Genomic DNA, 20,758 nt, shown 5'->3' with positions numbered 1-20,758 from the left:
TCAGTGGCCAACAGAAGCTGGAAGTGGCTAGGAAAAGCTTTTTCTCCTAGAGTCTACGTAAGGGGATGGTTTTGTAAACACTTTATCTTAGGGCTGAAATACTGATCGTGGAATTCTAGCTTTTCAACTGTGAGAGAATAAATTTATGTTGCTTAAAGTCATTAAGCTTGAGAGTTTTTTACATAAGCCACAGGAAAATAATGCAAGCGCTATTAATACTACAATTTCTAACATATTAACCAGAATGGGACAATACAAAAAATGACACTTTTATGTAGTAATGAGGACTTATAAGAGAAGGAAGTGTTGCCCAGACTTCCTTGACCAAAAGAACTTTTGTTCTGCATAGCACTTTGTGAGACTCATATTCTATACCACATACTTTACAAAATGTTGGGTCAGAAAGATTCATTCCGGTACTGTGTTCTATAACTATACTTTGATAGTCTCTAACATCCAAGTTAAATATACACTGGTCACAGAAACAACCAAGTTTTGGTACATATGTAATAATGTTTTAGATTTAAATAAAAATCAGTATATGCTTACCTCCTTCCTCTACATGTTAAAATACCATAAGATGATGTCTGGAATTTAAAAATAATTTGGCGTTGTGGTGAAGTGGATGGAAATATGGACTAGACAAAGGTAGCCATAATTGAAGACTGTTATAGCTGAGCCATGAGTACATGAGAGTTCATTGTACTATATTTCTTTTATTTTTGTGTATGCTGGAAATTTTCCAATTCAGAAAGTTAAAACTTATAAGGGAAAGGGAAATGACTACAGCGGCTCTGGAGTGTTGGAATGGTTCTGATACAAATTATTCAAATATGAATTACACTAACAGCATACAGGATTTCTTTAATTAAAGAACCACTAATCTCATGCAACAATGAAATTTCAACATTAGCTTCTCCAGAGAAATAACAGAAACATCAAAATGTTCATTTCAATAGTAAGGTGACCTGAATCTTAACTTCTGAAATGTCAGGTGGAGGAAATGTGGCATATCTTTATCAAATTGCTCTTGATAAATCCTTGTGGGAGAGACTCTATTCACATACTTCCCTCATTTCCCAGATCAGCTCTGGCCAAAGTCAATTCTGAGCTGAGACAGGTGACAAGGCAGGTCGCATTTTGAGATGCTATCTTCATAATAAGGAATTCTTTGTGAGCAAGATATGAATCTCTCTGGTGTTAAAACATTGTTATTTTGAGATCTGTTACCACAAACCAGTCCAATATTATCGAGGAAATAAACAAAGACCACCCCACATAAACACAGGATATTTATTAAGAGTTTGCTATAGGAAAAAGTCAGCCACCATCACTTGGTTTGGCAGAGACTCAAAGGGCAGGCAGGGGAGTGGAAAAACTTTATACTGAGAAAAAGAGAAGACTGTAGATCTGCTCTGACTGTACACTGTTGCAAGGAGGAAGTTGCAAACTAACTAGAAACAGGGTATCCAATGCGATTACTTTTGAGGGTATATTGGGCACTCTCTGCTTGGTCCTGAGTTGGAAGCTGGCTGATATTGACCAAGGCTTTAAGTTAGGGCCTATGGTACTGGAAAAATGAAGAACATGTTTTTTTAAAGTAGCAAAATTTATTACTAAGCTATTGCTCATTATAACTTATACTAGTGTCTAGATGCCTACTTATGTTCTAAAAGGAGCTTGGAAAAGAGAGTCCTAGAAGTGTATGTTGGCTACCACTGGCTATTTGGCAAAATATAAAGAAATAATAAGGTTAGGAAAGTAGATGATTTGCAAGCAAAAACACAAAGGAACAGCAAGAGTTCAGAAATTAAGATCTGGGGCCTGCGTGGTGGCGCGAGGGGTTAAGCACAGCACTGAAGTTACCGGCAACCTCAGCAGCATGAGTTCAATGCCCCTCCCACCCCCCAACCTCTCCCCCCACACCCAGCCAGGGAGCTACCCACATGGCGCAGCAGACCTCTTCTGTCTTGCCCTGCCCGCTGTTCCCCTCAGCAGAGTATTTCAGTCAGTCTGCCTGTCCTGCTCCCCACTGTCTCCGCCGTACCCCAGTTCTTATATGTATAAATAAATAAATCTTTAAAAAAAATAAAGAAATGTAAGTGTTGGAAATGCAGTTTGCTTCTAGAACCTAAACAGGGAGAGATGGGTTAAAACACTGTGGGCACAGATGCCACTGAAACCTCTTAGCTGATTAAAGTAATTTAGTGGTAAAAATCACTTCAAGTGTAGGGCCTCCCCGGTGGCGCAGCGGTTGAGCGCTGGGTTGCGAAGCTGCCCGCGGCCTCTGCGGCGCCGGTTCGATCCCCGGCTGCTCCCAGGCCACTGGAGGAGGGTCCCACATGGTGCGCAGACCTCTCCTGCCACCCGCTGCTCCCCTCAGCAGTGTACTTCGGTCCTTCTGTCTGCTCTGCTCCCTGCTCTGGCTCTGGTGAATTCTCTCACCCTCCCGCGCTTCTGACTGTACCCAGTGCATGTATAAACAAAAAAAAACAAACAAACAAACCAGCAAACAAATAAAGCATGCCTCTAATAAAAAATAAATAAATAAATAAATAAATAAATAAATAAATAAAAATCACTTCAAGTGTATGGTCTTCCCACAAATAACCAACTGAGAAGAGAAATGGGCGCTCTCAAATCTTTGGATGAGGTTGCTATTACATGTGGGCTTTAGTTATGGTTACTGACACATGAGACTGACCAGAACTAAACACAAAACAAGCTTACTAACTTTCAAAAAAGTCTTCTGTTATTTTTTTTTTTTAAGATTTATTCATTTATTTATACAAGCACTGGGTACAGTCAGAAGCAGGGAGGGTGAGAGAATTCACCAGAGCCAGAGCGGGGAGCAGAGCAGGCAGAAGGACCAAAGTACACTGCTGAGGGGAGCAGCGGGCGGCAGGAGAGGTCTGCGCGCCATGTGGGACCCTCCTCCGGTGGCCGGGGAGCAGCCGGGGATTGAACCAGCGCTGCAGAGCCTGCGGCAGCTTCGCAACCCAGCACTCAATCGCTGTGCCACCGGGGAGGCCCCTGTTAATTTTTTTTTAAGATTTTTTTTTTTTAAAAAAAAGATTTATTTTTATTTATTTATACATGCACTGGGCACAGTCAGAAGCGCGGGAGGGTGAGAGAATTCACCAGAGCCAGAGCGGGTAGCAGAGCTGGCAGAAGGACCAAAGTACACTGCTGAGGGGAGCAGCGGGCGGCAGGAGAGGTCTGCGCGCCATGTGGGACCCTCCTCTGGTGGCTGGGGAGCAGCCAGGGATTGAACCGGCGCTGCAGAGGCCGCGGGCAGTTTTGCAACCCAGTGCTCAAACACTGCGCCACCGGGGAGGCCCAAGATTTATTTATTTATGCATACGAGAGATGGGGTACAGGCCAGAGATGCGGGGTGGTGGGTGAGAGGATTCACCAGAGACAGAATGGGGAACAGAATAGGCAGACTGACTGAAATACACTGCTGAGGGGAGCAGTGGGTGCGACAGGAGAGGTCTGCTTCACCATGTGGGTTGCTCCCTGGCCAGCCGGGTATCGGGGGATCAAACTTGTGCTGCAGAAGCTGCGGATTGCTTCATAGTGTGGTGCTTAACCCCTTGCGCAGCCAGGGAGGCCCTGTTATGTTAATTTTTTAATTACCCACTCAAACTCAAATCTTAAATGCTTTGACAACTCAGAATATAAAACCACTGGGCCCCCAAATTCTATGAGCAGCAACTTATTAGAGAAAGATCTGCAACTTTCAAAGAAGGAAAATTCTCCTGAAGTTCATACTTCATATGTAGGCAAGGATGATAATGGAGAAAGAACTCCCAAGAGGTTCTTGGAATATAATGAATGGCCAAAGATAACAGAGAACAATGGATAAGAGAGTTCTTCCCGATAACAGAATCAAGCTTCAGTTATTAAGGAATGTCTTCAACCTCCAAGGCTGCTTATTCAACAGCCAAAATCTGCCTAACGAGATTCAAGACAATTATAGATCAGCAATTATGCTATTTACCATTCCTCTCCTCTTCTATTAGTAGTGCTTATTAAGAACCCCCTCCCCCCCACCTCACCCATGCCTTCTACTGTAGTATGCAGTAGTGAGAGTGGAGGTGTGAGGGGGACCGAGACAAGGACAGAGAAAGCACTTACAGATAACTTCACAAGTCTCTGGACCAAGCCATATCTGATCCAGATGGCAACAGAACCACAAGACACATGGCCCACAAGAATGAGTGTAGTTATTGCTACTTAAGGTCCAATATGCTAGCAGAACAATGACATGACACTATGAACAGCCTTCCAAGACATCAGGTACAGTGTTTTCTTGAATGAGATGAATGCTATTCTGCCTTCTAATATTTCTGAAATTGATTATATCTTAATATCATTATTAAAAAGGGGGGCCTCCCCAGTGACGCAGCGGGTTGAAAGCCATGCTGTGAAGCTGTCTGCAGCCTCGGCAGTGCGGGTTTAATCCTGGCTGGCCAGTGAGAATCCCACATGGTGTCACAGACCCCTCCTGTCACGCCTGCTCCTCCTCTCAGCAGTGTATTTCAGTCTGCCTGTTTTGTTCCCCGCTCTGTCTCTGGTGAATCTTCTCACCCCCTGCACTTCTGGCCTGCACCCCAGTCCTTGTATCTATAAATAAATCTTAAAAAAAAAAATAATTATTAAACAAGATTTGCCAGCTCCAAAGCAGAGAAGTTCTGAAATGGGAGACAATGCACATAGCTAACTTGACCATAAATAAAAGGGGAAATTTTCTTGTCACTTAATTGTGTTATTCTCATTGGCAGCACCACACATGATTAAGTCTAAGCCCTTAATTAATGCTCACAATGTCTTTAAAAAGATTCCACTATGATGTAGCATTATATAGTCAGCAACTGTCACAAATAGGCAATGCAATTAAAAGCATAGACAACTGCCAAATTTAGGCAAAAATCAAAGATTTTCAAAGGTAAGAGACTCTTATCAAGTACAAGCAGTACATGAAACATCTGTCAAAACCTGAGTTATCTTCAGAAGAAACTGTTTTATTTCGAGCAGTAATTCATACAACTAAAGGAAAAAACAAAACTAAAAAACAAAATTGTAATATTCTTCAATATGCCTCAAAATTATATGCTCAATCATAAAGACAAGAAAGAGGTTCATGATAATTAGTTCAGGCAATGAAAAGCAGCAAAGTAATCATGATGTAAGGTGTTAACTGCCCAAAGCCCAAAGTAATTTAGAAAAACCCTATTTTTTTGAAAGTGAATAAGGCTGAGATTCAAACTTACCATAACTGAAAAAATTGGTATAAAAAGAAATGGATAAATTATGCTATTGAAAGTTAATAAAAACTATATATTTATTTTTCTTCCCCCCTGAAAAACTGTTAGTAAACAAATGGCTTGCTTTAAATATAATGGTGTCATAGGAGTAAGAAGCTATGACAATTTAACTTCATCATTTTTAATATCCATATATTAAATTACAACATGTATATATACCATAATCTATCCCCTCTTGATGGGCATTTAGGTTGTTACCTTTTTCCTATTACACATAATGTTTTGAACAATAATAACTTCGGGGCTTCCCTGGTGGCACAAGGGGTTAAATCTCAGCACTATCAAGCTATCCACAGCACTAGTTCGATCCCTGGCCAGGGAGGTGACCCACATAGCACAGCAGACCTCTCCTATCTTGCCTGCAGCTCTCCTCAGCAGTGTATTTCAGTAGATCTGCCTGTTCTGCTCCCCACGCTGGTGTATCCTCTCACCACCCCCCCCCCCACTCCCGGCATCTCTGGCCTGCACCCCAGCTCTTGTATACATAAATAAATAAATCCTAAAAAAAAACCCAACAATAATAACTTCAATATACTGGTTCTGAGGATGGATGGTAAGCTCTTATTCATTTCTTATGTTTCACAGCTTGTATATAACATTCCTAGTACATATAAAAATTAGTTCAGAAAAAATGCAATAAAAATTCTTGCACACATAATATTGAGCATTTTCCTTAAGATAAATTCCCAGAAGTAGAACTGTTGGGTCAAAGAGAATGAAATTCTGCCACTTACTGTAAGGTTGCCTTCTAGAAAGGTATACTGATTTACAACCCCTCTCACAAGGTATGGTCAACACTGAAATGATCAAATCTTAGCAATCTTTGTAACACAATGCACGAAAATTCAAACTTATAGCAGGTAGCAAGAATTTTTAAAGGAACTATTCAAAGCAAAACAGTATTACCTCTTTAATCCATGCTGTACTGGTGCTAGATTAATCTTCCTAATAAGCAGCTCTGATCATGTCACTTCCTACTCCGGACCCCTCAATGATTTCTTTAACTTAGTGGTTAAAAGTAAGAGCTCAGGAGTCAAACTGCCAAATCCCAGTTCTACGGCTTTCTATTTGTGTGATTTCAGCAAGTTATTTGTCTGCCTCAGTTTTTTGATTTTCAAACGTAGGCAATTATTTAAAATGTAAGTTTAATACATGCCAAATATTTAGAATCAGTGTCCAAATCAGTAAATGTTATGTGTGACACACTTTTCTCTATCTTACCCCGACTTTCCCCATGCACCTTATCCTCTAACCCAGCCAAATTATTTGTTCAGTTTAACATGCCTTGTGCTTGTCTATTTTCATGTCCTTACTCATCTTGTTTATTTTCATTGGGAGAGCCCCTGTCATATTCCTTGTAGAAATTATACCCTGCCTTTAAGGTGACATTCAAATGCTTCCTTCATGAAGATTTCACTGGACTGTAAGCTGTTATCCTTCCCCTCTGAAAGCCAAATGTACTTTGCATGGTTCAAATAAAATACAATGTTTTTGCCCTGTTCTTCAGTTTGTCTTATTTTTCCTACTAGGTCAGATTTATAGAATGAATTGTCTTGGAGAGGTCTATATACATCCTAACACACACCAGGCACAATAAACATATATACGCTATATCTGGTGTGTGTGTGTGTGTGTGTGTGTGTAAAAATCATTCCTCACAGGAAGAAATAGATCTAGAGAGGTAAAGTGGCCTAAGGTCATGTAGTCTCAGCTGAAGGTCATATTGGGATTGGACCACAAGCAGCCCAAGGCTCTTCTCATCATACCTGATCTTGAACTTTCTAAGGGCAGGGATCATAACTCACTTATTCTTTGAATGGATATTTAAGTCGTTAGAATGGGGCCTCCCTGGGCAAGGAGTTAAGCATCAGCACTATAAAGCAAACGGCATCTACTTCGGCATGAGGCATGAGTTCCATTCCCAGCCACAGAGGTGACCCACATGGCCAGGGAGGTGACCCACATGGTACAGCAGATGTCTCCTGTCTCACCCACTACTCCACTCAGTGTATTTTGGTCAGTCTGCATGCTCTGCTCCCCACTCTGTCTCTGGTGAATCCTCTCATTCCCTGCACCTCTGGCCCATACCCAGTTCTTGCATGTATAAATAAAAAAAATCATTAGGCTGAACAGACAAAAACCTCCATTTCTTTGAAAGTTCAGACCTTCATCAAATAGGCAAATGTCAGAAAATGCAAACAAATACTGTTAATACCTTGTCCAATCTTAGGGGAAAAAAACAGGTGGCATTACATAATAAAATTTCAGTCTTAAAAAGATAGCCTGTCTCAATGCTTTGGCAGTTATGCAAAACAGCAGCAGCAGTAATAAATACTCTTTCTTTCCTAGTAGCACAGTCTTAGTAGTTTAGGTAGCATCATAAAAAAAAAAAAATCTGCTAATCTAATGATAATTTCAAGTCACTGTCTAAGAATTAATTTACCTAAAGTAAAAATTATTGCCATTTCCACCTGGTAAAAATATTGTTCACTAGCTAAGTAACTTTTGTGGTCTACAGAATTTCCCCACTAATCTAAATATAACACCTATAATGAAAACAAAGTAACCAGAGTTGGAATTGTTCCATGGCTGTATTGATATAGAATAACAAGAACTAGCATGAAAAGCAAAGATTAAAAAAGCTCAGCCTTAAAGAATGAAATACAGATATCATGTAAAAAAAATTAAAAGTAGCAGAATTTTTTTTTTTTTACTTATTGTTGGGGAGTGGCAAAGCATATTCAATCAATAGGCACAGAAAGAACTCCCCCTTCACAGCAAGTACCATGATCTAGTTTCCCTGCAGTAGCACACATTCAGAAGAAGACAATGCTACTTCTTTTACAGTTAAATCAAATTCCTGCACTGCCTCAGGAATCAACTAGCCCATTTGACCTATCCCTCAACTTATTAAAGAAGCTACTTTCCTTGAAACAGTCACACAGGTAAATATTTTAGCAGTGAACAATTCATTCCAGTTACACCGTCCTACCTTTTTTTCCTCTTGGAAGAAATTTGATAAAAATTTAAACTTTAATAAATAATCCATAAAGGCCTGGCAAGCCTCATGATCCCGGACATTCAAATCCATTTCCCAAACTAGAGTAATTTAGTATATGTGTGTTTGAGACTAATTCTGAGACTAGAGTTATGAGTAACTTCTACACGACGATGGCTATTTTAAACGCGACATTAACATATGGGTCGACAAATATTAAACTGTGTTCCCTTATAAAATAACTTGCAACTGGTGAAGTCACAATATGGGGTTAAATCAAGTCACCGGAGTCCTCCTTTGATCTTTAAGTTCTTTTTGAACTTACAATAAACAATGTTCTCTTAATTCTCTTTCCTTTATTTTGGCTTTACATACACACTCTTACTCCGTATAGATCCCTCCACGCCTCCCACCTCTTCAAACTACGAACGGAGCTAACAGTACAGTGGACTGCAAACAGAAGTGCCCAGGATTTCTCCAAGGGTCTATCCAGGATGGGGTCCAGGATGGGGTCCCCCGGGGATGCAAAGACCCGCAGCTCTCCCTGTAATTTTCCTTGAGAACCACCTCTCGCTTCTCTCCCTTGCTGCACGCCGCTGGCCCAGGCGTGCTGGGGCGAGGGGTGGAGCGGGGAAGGAAACAGTCCACGCCAGGCCTCCCACGCGGCCAGCGCTCCCCGGCCTGAGCTGCACCTCCAAGGCCGCGAGGCCGGCGGCTCTCCCTGCAGCCCCCGGCGCGGCCAACCCGCGCTTCCCCAGGGCAGGGCTCCGCGCAGGTCCGAGCCACCAGCCAAGTCGGGCCCGCACCTCGCCGGCTCGGGCCGCCCGTCCGCCGCAGCCCCTGGACCCCCGCCAGCGGGGATGGGCGTGGGCCCCGGCGGCCACCGCCCCGCCAACTCGGGCTCTGGCGGGGAAAGTGCGCCCCACCCGCTACGCCAGCCCCGGACCTACCTGCAGGGGAGAGCGGGGCTCCTGGACAGCGGCCACGGGCCGAAGGCGCCCGCTGAGGCTGCCGGAGCCCGTCCCGGGGACCCCAAGTCTCTCGCCGAGAGCAGGGCGGGGAGAGACGCCGGGGGGCTGCCGCGGGCCAGCGCGGCCCGTCGCGGGGGTCGCGGGGACCTGGCTCTCCCCTCAGCACCCGGCCGCCGCCGCCATTTTGCCTTCCACTCGGTGTCGCCGCCGCCGCTCCGCCGCAGGTTTCCCGGATGTGGGCATTTCCCGGCGTCGCTTGCGCGGGGGCCGAGGACTGGGGGCTTCGGGCCGCCCGGCCGCGGGGAGCCAGCGCGCCTCCTGTGGCCTCCGCCCTCAGCCGTCGCCCGCGCCTCGGCCCGCCGCGTCGCCCGTGTCGCCCCCGCCTGGCGCGCCCCGGGTGACTCGCCTGGGCTCCGGGATCGGGCGCCCGCCCGGCCCGCTCACTCCGGGCGCCTCAGGGGAGCCTGTGTCTGCGGCTGGCGTCGCCGCAGGAGCCCGGCGAGCTGCGGGCGCTGGACTCGGGGCTTCTAAGACTGATTTTTGTTAAGCCTCTTTCCCCGAGTAACTCTGAGCTTAAGTTTTTTTTTTTTTTTCTGTATCAGATAGTCTTTTTAAAAAATTATTTTATATGTTTTTACATCATTTTCCATTTTTGTACTATGTATGAATTTTCATCTTGGTTATAGTCCCCGTGAAATCCCCACCCCGCGTTCACCGTGAACATCACCGCGGCCCCTTGTGCTCTTCCCACGGTTTTGATCCTACTCCCTTCTCCCCCCCATGTCTCTGGTTTATAGTTGCCTGTTGATTTTGATATTTACTTTATTGTAATTACTTTTTTTTGTCCTGATCCCTTATTTGGATCCTCTACATGAATGAAACCATCTGGTATTTTTCTTTTTCTTTCTGGCTTATTTCACGGAGCATGATGCCTTCCAGCTCCATCCATGTTGCTGCGAATGGCATTAGTTTCTTTTTTGATTGCTGAGTAATAGTCCATTGTGTATATATACAAATAATATATTCTTGAGCCAAGACATTAAGTTGAGAGGTTTTTATCTATCAGGAGGATGTGTAGAAGTCATTATTGTCAGCATTGACGTAACGGTGCCTGTGAAACAGTTTTAATTTTTGTTGAATTGGATTGGAAGATGTATTAAATTGGGACGGAATTACTGGGTTGATGGTGTTAGGTCCAGCTTTGTAAAGAGCACACTGCCAATTCTCCCTCTAGAAAATCTTTACGTATATTATTTTCAAATATCTCATTTCGTTAACTAGACTGTTGCCAGCTACTGTCCCCCAAATCCAATGACAGACTTCAGTATCACTTTTCATTACCTTTTTAAAAGCCCGATCAGATAGATTCTAGTTATTCTATTCTTTTCCCTTCTCATCACCCCCCTGCACTCTTGCTATTACCCCCCACATGCACACCTCCAATGTAGTGAAATAACGAGTGTTGGGGTCTGTTTTTAATGCTGAGATAACTAGTTTAGGATGTCACTTAGTTATTTAGTACGTATTGTGGTTCCAAACGAGCCGGTGAAATAATTTTAAGTAGTTGCATATTAGGATTCCCCTAGGTTTCATATCTGTAAGATATGCTTCAGACCACCAAATTAGTCTGAGTTAGATACTGTAAATATAAATGAAAGCTTGCTATAAGCTACCCACTGGTGAACTTATTATGCTTCTTAGAAGACTCTGGAATGGATTATTAAAAGAATATTTTCAGTACTATGTGATAAGTATTATTCAGAAAGGACAAGGAACTTCCCAGTTATGCCAAATTTTGATAGGATGACAGCTATGGCACAGATGTTTTCTCACTGTAGTCTTGCAAACAAAAGGGGGCAGAATGTCAGTAGATTCGATTTGCTTATAAATATCTTAGTAAGTGTAGCCAAGTACAAATGTTTTATGTCTCAGTGATAATTGTGAGGATCCCAGGAGTCCATTTAAGCAATCTTCTAATGGAATGATAGTATAGAGAATATGCAATTCAGAAAATTAGCTTCTAAAAAGATCCAAGTGGAGTGTTAGTTCTTTCCTATAAGGATCATGTAAAATTTTTTTATTTTTACTTTAATTTTGGGGTTATATTTTTTCTCTTTTATATATGCATGTCCCACTCACCCTCCACCAAACCACCTGTGCCAATACCTCTCTACCACACTCCTCTGTTCCCTCATGTGTGAAAATTTATGGATGGTAAGTTTGACTAATCAGCACTTAATGGAACGCAACAAGCCAAGAAAGCAGTAGAAAGGTCTATCATACCTGAATCAGGATGGTAAGACTTATATTATTCTCAACAAGGATTGCACCACCAGAAAAGTTATCAGTTTGGAAATCACTTATTAAAGATCTTTGGCAAATGTTTTTTTTAAAAAAAGGAAAAACAAGATTTTTTGTTAGTTCTTCTTACAAAGATTCAGTGTTACCAGAGATCAGGTACTGTATTAAACATTGTTAACAAGACACTAAGGGGCCCTGTTCTTGAGGTTGTGGTCCAGTAGAGGGAGACAGGCTGACTAACACAAGGCTGTCACATAATAGAAGTTCAGCATGAAGGGCTTTTAAAGCAGTTTAGCCCTGATTGTCATTTTTCTTGAGAAAATGACACCTAAAAGGATTCCAGAAGGAAAAGCAGAGTGTAGCCAAGAAGGGCAAGAAAGACAGGGAAAAGAATCTTGCCCACAAGAATCCATTGAAGGAATTAAATAAAAATACCTCCAAAAGCTACAATACATAGTTTTGAATATGTGATGAAAAGAACTAGTTTTTTTGTGGCTCCTGGGGAAAGACAAAGCAAATTTCAGTTCAGTATATGAAAATTCATTTATTTAGTGAGATCTTATAGTAAAGCACTCCAATGTAATGCAAACTCAATAAATTGATTCTGTCTCATAGGAGGTTCACAAGATCATTTTATTAGCCCATAGCAACATGATCCTACCTTTCTTACACAATTCTTTTGGGTCCCACTTACATTAAAACCCTGATAAAATGCTGGATCCATTAAAGCTGTCCAAGTGAGTGACTACCCTGGGAACTGTTAAACTTTATCACATCTTCAAGTAGGGGTTAGAAAATAATTTGTTGGAAATGCCGTGGAAATGATCCAGGATAACTTCTACCTCTAAGACCTGTAGCCCTCAAAAGAAACCCCATTTGATAGTTTCATGAATAAAGGCAGTGACAAATTCATAAACTAGGGTATTATTTATACTCCATAAAGTTTGTTTCTTATTAAATCTGGCAGAACTCATAGATTGACAGGAAATAACATTATTCAAATATCCTTTCTTTGATCATGGTTGCAAATAACCCTAAAAGCAAAGCTTCAAACTAAAAACTTGTTTCCAGTCCAATCTAGTGTTCTAAGCCTCTATATCTGGCTCCCTCTATCAATTATCAATGATCAAAGGAAACTGCATATATTACTGTCAGTATATAGAGGGGTGCTACCAACACATATGAAACCCTTAAATTCTCAGCAGCAGACAATGCAGATGAAAGCTGAGATATAGCTTGCCATTAACTGTTCATGGAAAATGTACCACCTGGGAGCTAATCTTCAGGAGTGAGGCTGACTCTGGGCCTACCCAGAGGGAGGATTTTAGCCTGCTAAGTAGAATGTGGAGTACCTGTTCCTAGTAGAGAGAGGGACTCTGCAGCTTAGGCAAGGCAGTCATATGACCGGAACTACACAAAGTCAAGAGAAAATTCATAGCTATGGTGTTTTGATTAAATCCATGTATTTACTGATAGGAAATATGCAGCTACAAATACAACAGGTGTATTTCATTTTTCCAAAAGTTTATACACATTGATGAACTGAAAAAGGGTATGGAAGACTATTTGTTGTCTCTGAGGTTATAAGTATTTAAACTTTTCTTTTAACTATGTTTGTTTCTATAATGAGTTACATTTGTAATAACAGAAAGCCTTAAAATTTAGTCCCAGCAATAAAACTATAAACAGATTAAAAATTCCTATCAGCAACATTTCTTTCTGTTCTGATTCTTTGGAATTCAAAGTTACTAATGATCTTTAATGAAATATTTTTGAACCAAATACACACACACACACATAAAAGCAGGTCTATATTTGTATTACTTTTAAAAATGTTGACAAAAGCCAAAACCCAAAAACCCTGAGGGAAGGGCATAACATATTGAAAATATTTATTAGGATAGAAAAGCAAAAATTTACCATAATTACTGTTATTGGAATTATGAAATAAACACATATTTCAATTTTGTAATAGCAGTGATTTGTCATAAAGGTCTTAGTTAGCTCAGTAACACATTTTATCTAACAAACTTTGGAAAGACAATGTCATAAATTGTCTTAACACACTACATGTCAAGTCATCATTAACATTTCAGGTAGGCATACAGATGGCAATCTTCACTGTTACCACATCATCTTATTAGTCTCATACATGTTACCTATCAATGTTAGTTTCAAAGTCAGTTCACTCATTAATGTAAAATTCTATCTTATTGCACAATGTCCAGTTTGGCAATTTTCACTATGTTGCAAAACTAAATAAAGGCAAAAGTCCATAGGAAAAATGTATTTTTCTTATCAAGAAAAAGAAAGTTGGGTCTGAGTAGTTGGCATAGTTCTGTTCAAATGTATTCTAATAAAGGGATCTGTCAAAAGATTTTCCCCTGAAAATAATTTGAACATTACAAAAAGATTTGTCATTTTTGCTCTATATTGCAAAAATGTCATTTTGTTCAATTTTGAAAAGGTTTATTAAGATTACTGAGAAAATAAAAGGTTGTGAAAAGGTTGATGAAAAACTTGCAATTAAAAGAAGAAACTAACATTGGCTAATGCCACTAGAGAGGGCATACACCCCAAATACTGTGATAGAAATAATAGAAACCCACTGATGGTTTGACAGTATTAAGTCCCAAAAAACCAGAAATGAGGACTTGGCTCCATGAGCTGACCAGAACAGTTTGGTAGTATATTCATCAGCACCAGGATCTCTCTGATATATTTCCACACCTTGAATTCTTTTGCAATCTACCAGATTCTAAACTGTTACGGCAATGTCCAACTAAAAAAAGCCAAATCTAGGCACTGACATTATCAATGCTTTACAGATGCTCCCCTGCAAATTTCACATCTTTCAATAATAAAAATTTGCATAGAAGTTGCACTTTGAAGGTTATATTTTTATCTGAAATTATAAAATTACAGTATTTCTATGAAAAAAGTTGTCTAGTAACATAAATTGCTTCGGCATCAGTCCCACAAACAAGACAAGGACCTAAGACATCCAAACTGTTGACAGACAAAGTCCTACTGGGAAGCAAGCTTGTGATTTCAATACGGTCTTTTGCAGGATCGGTGCTGAGCCAGGAGCTTATAATAGACTGGTGAGCATTAGCCTGGTTACTAATGCTATGAGACAAAAAAGTACTACTTCTTCCTCCTATGAGAAAAAAAAAACAAAAAATCTTTCAAGATAAATTTTATGTTGGTAAACATCTGTAATTCTGATATTTTTTAAGGTAATGATTTAAATTTGATTCTCAAAATAACAGACTGACAATTCCACTTTTACATACCACCATTTTTTGACTAATGGCTAATTTAGTGATATTAAATACTCAAATTTCCATAGTATAATACAGATATCAAATCTGAAGTCATCAGGCAAAGTAGTATTTTTTTTTTTTTTAAAGATTTACTTATGCAGGCCTCCCTGGTGGCGCAAGGGATTAAGACACAACCCACGAAGCTATCTACAAGCCATTGCAGCATGAGTTCGATCACCAGCCAGGGAGGTACCTACATGGTGCAGCAGACCTCTCCTGCTTTGCCAGCTGCTCCCCTTGTTTCAGTCAATCTGCCTGTTCTGTTCCCTACTCTGTCTCTGGTGAATCCTCTCCCTACCCCCCCAAACTCTGGCCTGTACCTCAGTTCTTATATGCATAAATAAATAAATCTTTAAAAAAAATACTAAAATTTGAAAGAAAAAGAAGATTTACTTATTCATACAAGAACCTACAAGGCCAGAGGTATGGGGGTGTGTGTGAGAGGATTCACCAGGGACAGAGTAGGGAGCAGAACAGGCAGATATACTGAAATACACTGCTGAGGGGAGCAGCAGGCGAGGCAGGAGAGGTCTGTTGCACCATGTGGGTTGCTCTTTGGCCTGCCAGGGATCAAACTCATGCTGTAGAAGCTGGCAATAGCTTGACAGTGCTGTCTTTAACCCCTGCGCCACCAGGGAGGCCCCCAATACTTAGCACAGTAGGACCACTGTGCTAAGTTTCCTATCTGGTCTCCCTGCTTTTACTTTGCCCTCTCTCTCCCCCAAGAGAGAATGACATAGTAGCCACAGTGAGTCTTTGAAAACATAAACCAGGCAGTGCCATTTCAGGCTCAAAATTCTCGAAAAGGGATTAGCTTTCTATCACATTTAGAATTAAAATCTAAAGTCTACAAAGTCCTGTTCCACTGCTATCTCTCAGCTCCCCCTACTCCCCACCATGCTCTAGAACTACAGCCACACTGGCCACCTTGCTGTTCTTTGGCCTATCTCAGGCCCTTAGTATATGCTGTTTCCTCTGCCTGGAAGGCTTTCATGTGACTCATACTTTCACTTCTTCAGGTCTGCCCTCAAATGTTATCTCAGCCAACTAACCCTGCCTTATATTAGCATAATCTTTCTCCCTCTAAATTCCTTATCCTCCTCCATTCCAATCTTCTTCAGTTATCAATGTATTTAGCCCAGTTCTTACCCTTTTTGTTCTCAGTCCTTTTCCCACTGTTGCATGCTCTGTTACGTACTGTCAGGACAATTTCTATTTTCCAAGCCCCCTTGCCATCTGTTTGCCTCCCCTGTTGTGGACTCTGCCAATGGGAGGTACTACTACTGTGGGTGGTGGGAGGGGGGCCAGGGAGTGGGAGCTTTCTTCTGCTCCATATTTCTGGCAATGACAAGAGTGGCAGTAATTCCAGTCCTGGCTGAGGCGCCACCTTTACTGCTGATCCACAACCAATTCTGACAGCACTTCTAACACCACAGCAGCAGAGGTTTTAATACTTTATTTCTGGGGACTGTGCTTTCTTCCCATTTGCTCTTCCAGTATCCTTCTAGTCCCTTTTTGTTTGTCTAACCCTTCTAATACACATGAAACCAATTCCTTCTAAATCTAGAAGAGCTTGTCTTCTGATTGGACCTTTACCGAGACACTATTTATAGACTGCTAGTACATTTACCCAGTATGTGTAGGCATTTGTTTTGCTCATTGTTGCAGGCTCCAACACCAAGGAGAGAGCATAGCTAATGGTAGGCGTTTGATAAACATCTGCTGAACTGAATGAAGATATGAACTTTGGAACCATAGATAACTCAAAAGCAGGAAGCTTGGAAAATGTCAAAAACAAAAACAAAACCTCTTGATTTCATGATCATTAGTATAGTTTCTAGCTGACCTTTACTTACTTTTGTCCTTCATTAGGAGACAGGACATTTTAGTTTGAAGAGAAACCAGGCTCTTAATACAGAAAAGACCAGGCCTCCCTGGTGGTGCAAGGGGTTAAGTCATAGCACTAGGAAGCTATCCACAGCCACTGCAGCATGAGTTTGATCCCTGGCAAGGGAGCTGACCCACATGGCACAGCAGACCTTGCCTGTCTCACCTGCTGCTCCCCTCAGCAGTGTATTTCAGTCAGTCTGCCTGTTCTGTTGCCCGCTCTGTCTCTGGTGAATCCTGTCACCCTCTGTACCTCTGGCCTGTACCCTAGAGTTCTTGTATGCATAAGTATATAAGCCTTAAAAAAAAAAAAAAATACTGTAAAGACCAACTTTTGTCTTTCCATACACCCTACCTTGGCAGGTGGCAATGTAAAAGCTGTCGAGCCTACTGTCTAGCCCAAGGGCCCAGGACAATGTACTCACAAACAAGATCCCTGTCATCTGAAGTCAGCCAGTTTCTACCACTTGTTATCACCAACAATTAACTGAGAGATTTCAAGCCCTAAGATACTAGAATTACTGCCCCTGAAGGAAAACACTGTCATTCGTCAATGTTAAAAATATCGGAATTATAATTTATTATTTAAACTATAATAAAATTACAAGTACCTTTATTAAAACTTTACCTTGGTGAAAAAGTGATGACTTTTCAGGTACGTCTGTTGAGGCATCCCAATGCCAAAGGGAGCCATCTTCAGAACAAGTAAATAGATGATCTGGGTTGGATGGGTGAAAATGAACTTCCCACACTAAAACACAACCAAGAAGTTTATCCCTGGGCAGATTATTTAAACAAATATAAAAAATTTGTCTCTAGGCATCATCTTCCAGTAACATCCAAGACATACCTTTAAGTCTGTGATTAGAATTAAAGGTTTCAGAATTAAAGACATAATACAACTCCCCAAATGACTGTAACATGTAGACAGGATAAGAAGCCGAATAAATCTACTCATGTATTGGACCAGCAAATGAATGAAATGTCTGTCATATGACCCATTTAAATTTTTTTGGAAAAGTATGAAGATGGGATAATTCTGCAAAGATTTTTCAAAAACAGAGAAGTTCTCTTATCTTCCATTCTGCATCACTAATATATAAAGATTATATTAATGGAAAGACAGAGAGAACTATAAAAGTACTGTACAAATAAATTTCTAAGAGGTTGAGTCCAATTTTGGCTCATGCCAAGACCCTGGACACTCCTGGCCTAAATCACACAAATAGCAACTAGCTCCTAGTTAAGCAGAACCTGGAAATGCTCCAAGAATTTGGATCCAGTTTTAGATGGAGGGCTTTTAAGAAGCCAATTTAGGACTGGAGACCCCTTATGCTGTAGGGTTTAAGGGAACTCTGTGTGCCAATAGACATCTGGTTGCCAGTGGCCGCATGGATTTCTTAGGACATTATCAGCAGCATGTTGATAAAATACGAGGTCTCTGGAACAAGGGTTTTGAGACCCTGGGCTCGGTGACCTTTAAGAACCAGCACAGCAAGTGCATGGGGTACAGAATAAAAAGTACAAGGCACAAGTTTACAAGGTGATAAATTTTCATTCTGACAGTTACCCCATTAAACCCAATGGCACAAAACAAAAAGAAGGCTACCTTCCTCAGGGGGGGAAGAATGTGTTCTACATGGGCGCTTATATGAAGAACTTTCATTCCGTTTTATGAAAACAAAGTGAAACCAAATAGCTTATGGAGTCACTGGCAAACTGCCCAAATTTAGACTCTTAGGTATCTACTTTCAAACCTCTATAAAACAGCTTATTTCATCTCTAGCCAGGAGTCAGGATGAATTCAAAATAATACATTCAAGTCAGGACATTCACATGTGTTGATTAACAATACAGGCAGGCAATTCAAAGGCACTGGTAAGAAGATATCTGAGTGTTTGTAATTCTAACACCATGGGGGAGTCTTCATCAGACCCTGAGGACATCCCTCTTTGTTCTTTTTTTCCTGGATATAGCTATACTGTACCTGGAAGAAGCAAAGTTCTTTCTGTATTTTTATTTGCTTTTTAAATATAATCTTAAGTCAGTTATTTTCCTCAGTAATAATACATAGCTTACTTGAACTGAGAAGTATCAATACTGGTGTAGTATTCACCTTTCTGTACTTTCATTCAAGTTTTAATACAAACTTCTCTTAAATCAGAATTTAAAAGTGTAATTCATTCTGGCATGATATAAAAACCCAGTGATAAAGTGAAAAATTTCCATCCAGCCAAAAAATTCCCACCAAAATCAAGACAAACATAAAGAAAATTACTAAAGTTTCTATCTACTATTCTGGTATTAAAAAAAAAAGGTACAATAATAAACTGAAGAACACAGATGAGCAAATATTAAATAGCCTACATTTGCATGGTAAAAGGGCATTCTCATCCACTAAGTATGGCAAAACAATCTGGTATTATTTTTATGTATGTACAACAGCTTTAAAATCATGCAGTTTCTGGCTCATCACGTCTACTAGTAAAACATACTAAGAAAATAAGCATAAAAAGATGGATATATAATATAATCACTGCAGTTTGGATGTAATAATGAAACATGTTAAGGAATTTAGATGTGGGGAAAAGGGCAATTAATTACTCCAACAAAAGGCTATGATGTAAAATTCTCCACATGTATCATTTTAGAGCGCTGCTGACAATCGATCACATAACTCACCCAACAAAAACTTAAGCCACAACACTTACTTTCAGCTTCATGAGCCTTCAGCAGAGACACAGGCATAGTACCTTGTCTAACATCCCAAATACTCAACATTCCGTCCTGGCCACCAGTAGCCACGACATGCTGCTGGTTGGGGTGTCTGTCAACACAGTGGAGTGGTGCTCGGTCACCGGTCCTTTTATGGGAGACACAATGACATCAAACATGGAAACTTTTACATGTTGGAAAAGCCTAATTTCTCATTATATAACCCACAAGACATGTTTCATTCTACTAACTAAAAGGTAACTTTATGGCAGGAGCTACTGGCTGAACTCTGTATTTCTAAATATCAAAAATTTTTGGGGGGGTTGTAAATGAAAGCCAAAGTTATTCTTTCTCTCTTCAATTTCTGGAGACACAGTGAGCTTGATAACCTGATAGTAAGATGTGCAAAACACATGTCCAATTCTTTTTTTTTAATGAATTATTTTATTTTATATAATTCTTACATCATTTTTCATTTTTGCATAATGTATACATTTCATTTTGGTTATATACCCCATACAATTCCCACTCCCCTTTCCGACCCTAATCCCTCTTCTCCTCCCCCCACCCCCCACATGTCCAATTCTTAGCTTTAAAAAAATATTATGTATATCTAACAAAAAGCATATTCCTACTACTACGTCAGCTTAGTCCATATAATTACTTTTTCAGTTTGACACATTCTACTCTTTTACTAGAAAAGGTTGCAAACATAGAAGATTTCTGCTCAGAAAAATTATCTTGTATTTTGTTCCAAATCATACCTAGAGTGTCTTATGCCTACTGTTAAACAAATTCCCCATTAAACAATATAAACTTCAAAGAGATGAAGGCTCTGAGTCAATACAATAAATATTGACTGACTGCAGCCTGGTAGTATCAAGTTCATCAATTATCCTTGCTTTATCAAATTTAATCAGGAATCATTTTCTTAAAAGCAATTAAAATATAGTATGGTTTAAGATACATTGCTATAAACAATTGAGTAATTTTGCACCACACAACTGAAGTTACAAGTCCAAACTTACAGTGATAATATCTGAGAGGGCTCATTTCCTTGTTGTCTAAAATCCCATATTTTTAGCTGTCCAATGGAATTTACTGTAAGAATCTCAGGAGTTCGAAGAAAGGTTACAGCATGGAGCGTACTGCTATCTGCATTATCTACAAATCAAGAAAATGCAGTATGTGTTAATGGGTACTCTTTTTCCATGAAAATCTGAAATCCTT

The 20,758-nt window shown here is 40.5% G+C and overlaps 1 protein-coding gene across 1 annotated transcript; it reads right to left on the bottom strand.

Annotated features, from left to right (window-relative positions):
• Positions 1 to 14,530: 14,530 nt before the first annotated feature.
• On the bottom strand, positions 14,531 to 20,692 carry LOC311188156 (nucleoporin Nup43-like; the record flags this gene model as incomplete). Its single annotated transcript, XM_084259906.1, has 4 exons — positions 14,531 to 14,760; positions 17,442 to 17,564; positions 19,525 to 19,676; positions 20,557 to 20,692. Coding segments are annotated over 4 exons (641 nt in total), but the record flags the coding sequence as incomplete, so codon positions are not given.
• Between the last annotated feature and the right edge of the window lie 66 nt (positions 20,693 to 20,758).

This window comes from Talpa europaea (assembly GCF_964194135.1).
Source record: "Talpa europaea genome assembly, contig: HAP1_SCAFFOLD_413, whole genome shotgun sequence".
In the NCBI taxonomy this organism is placed as follows: Eukaryota; Metazoa; Chordata; class Mammalia; order Eulipotyphla; family Talpidae; genus Talpa; species Talpa europaea.
Note: the sequence above shows the minus strand (reverse complement) of the source record. Positions and strands in the feature narration are given on the sequence as shown.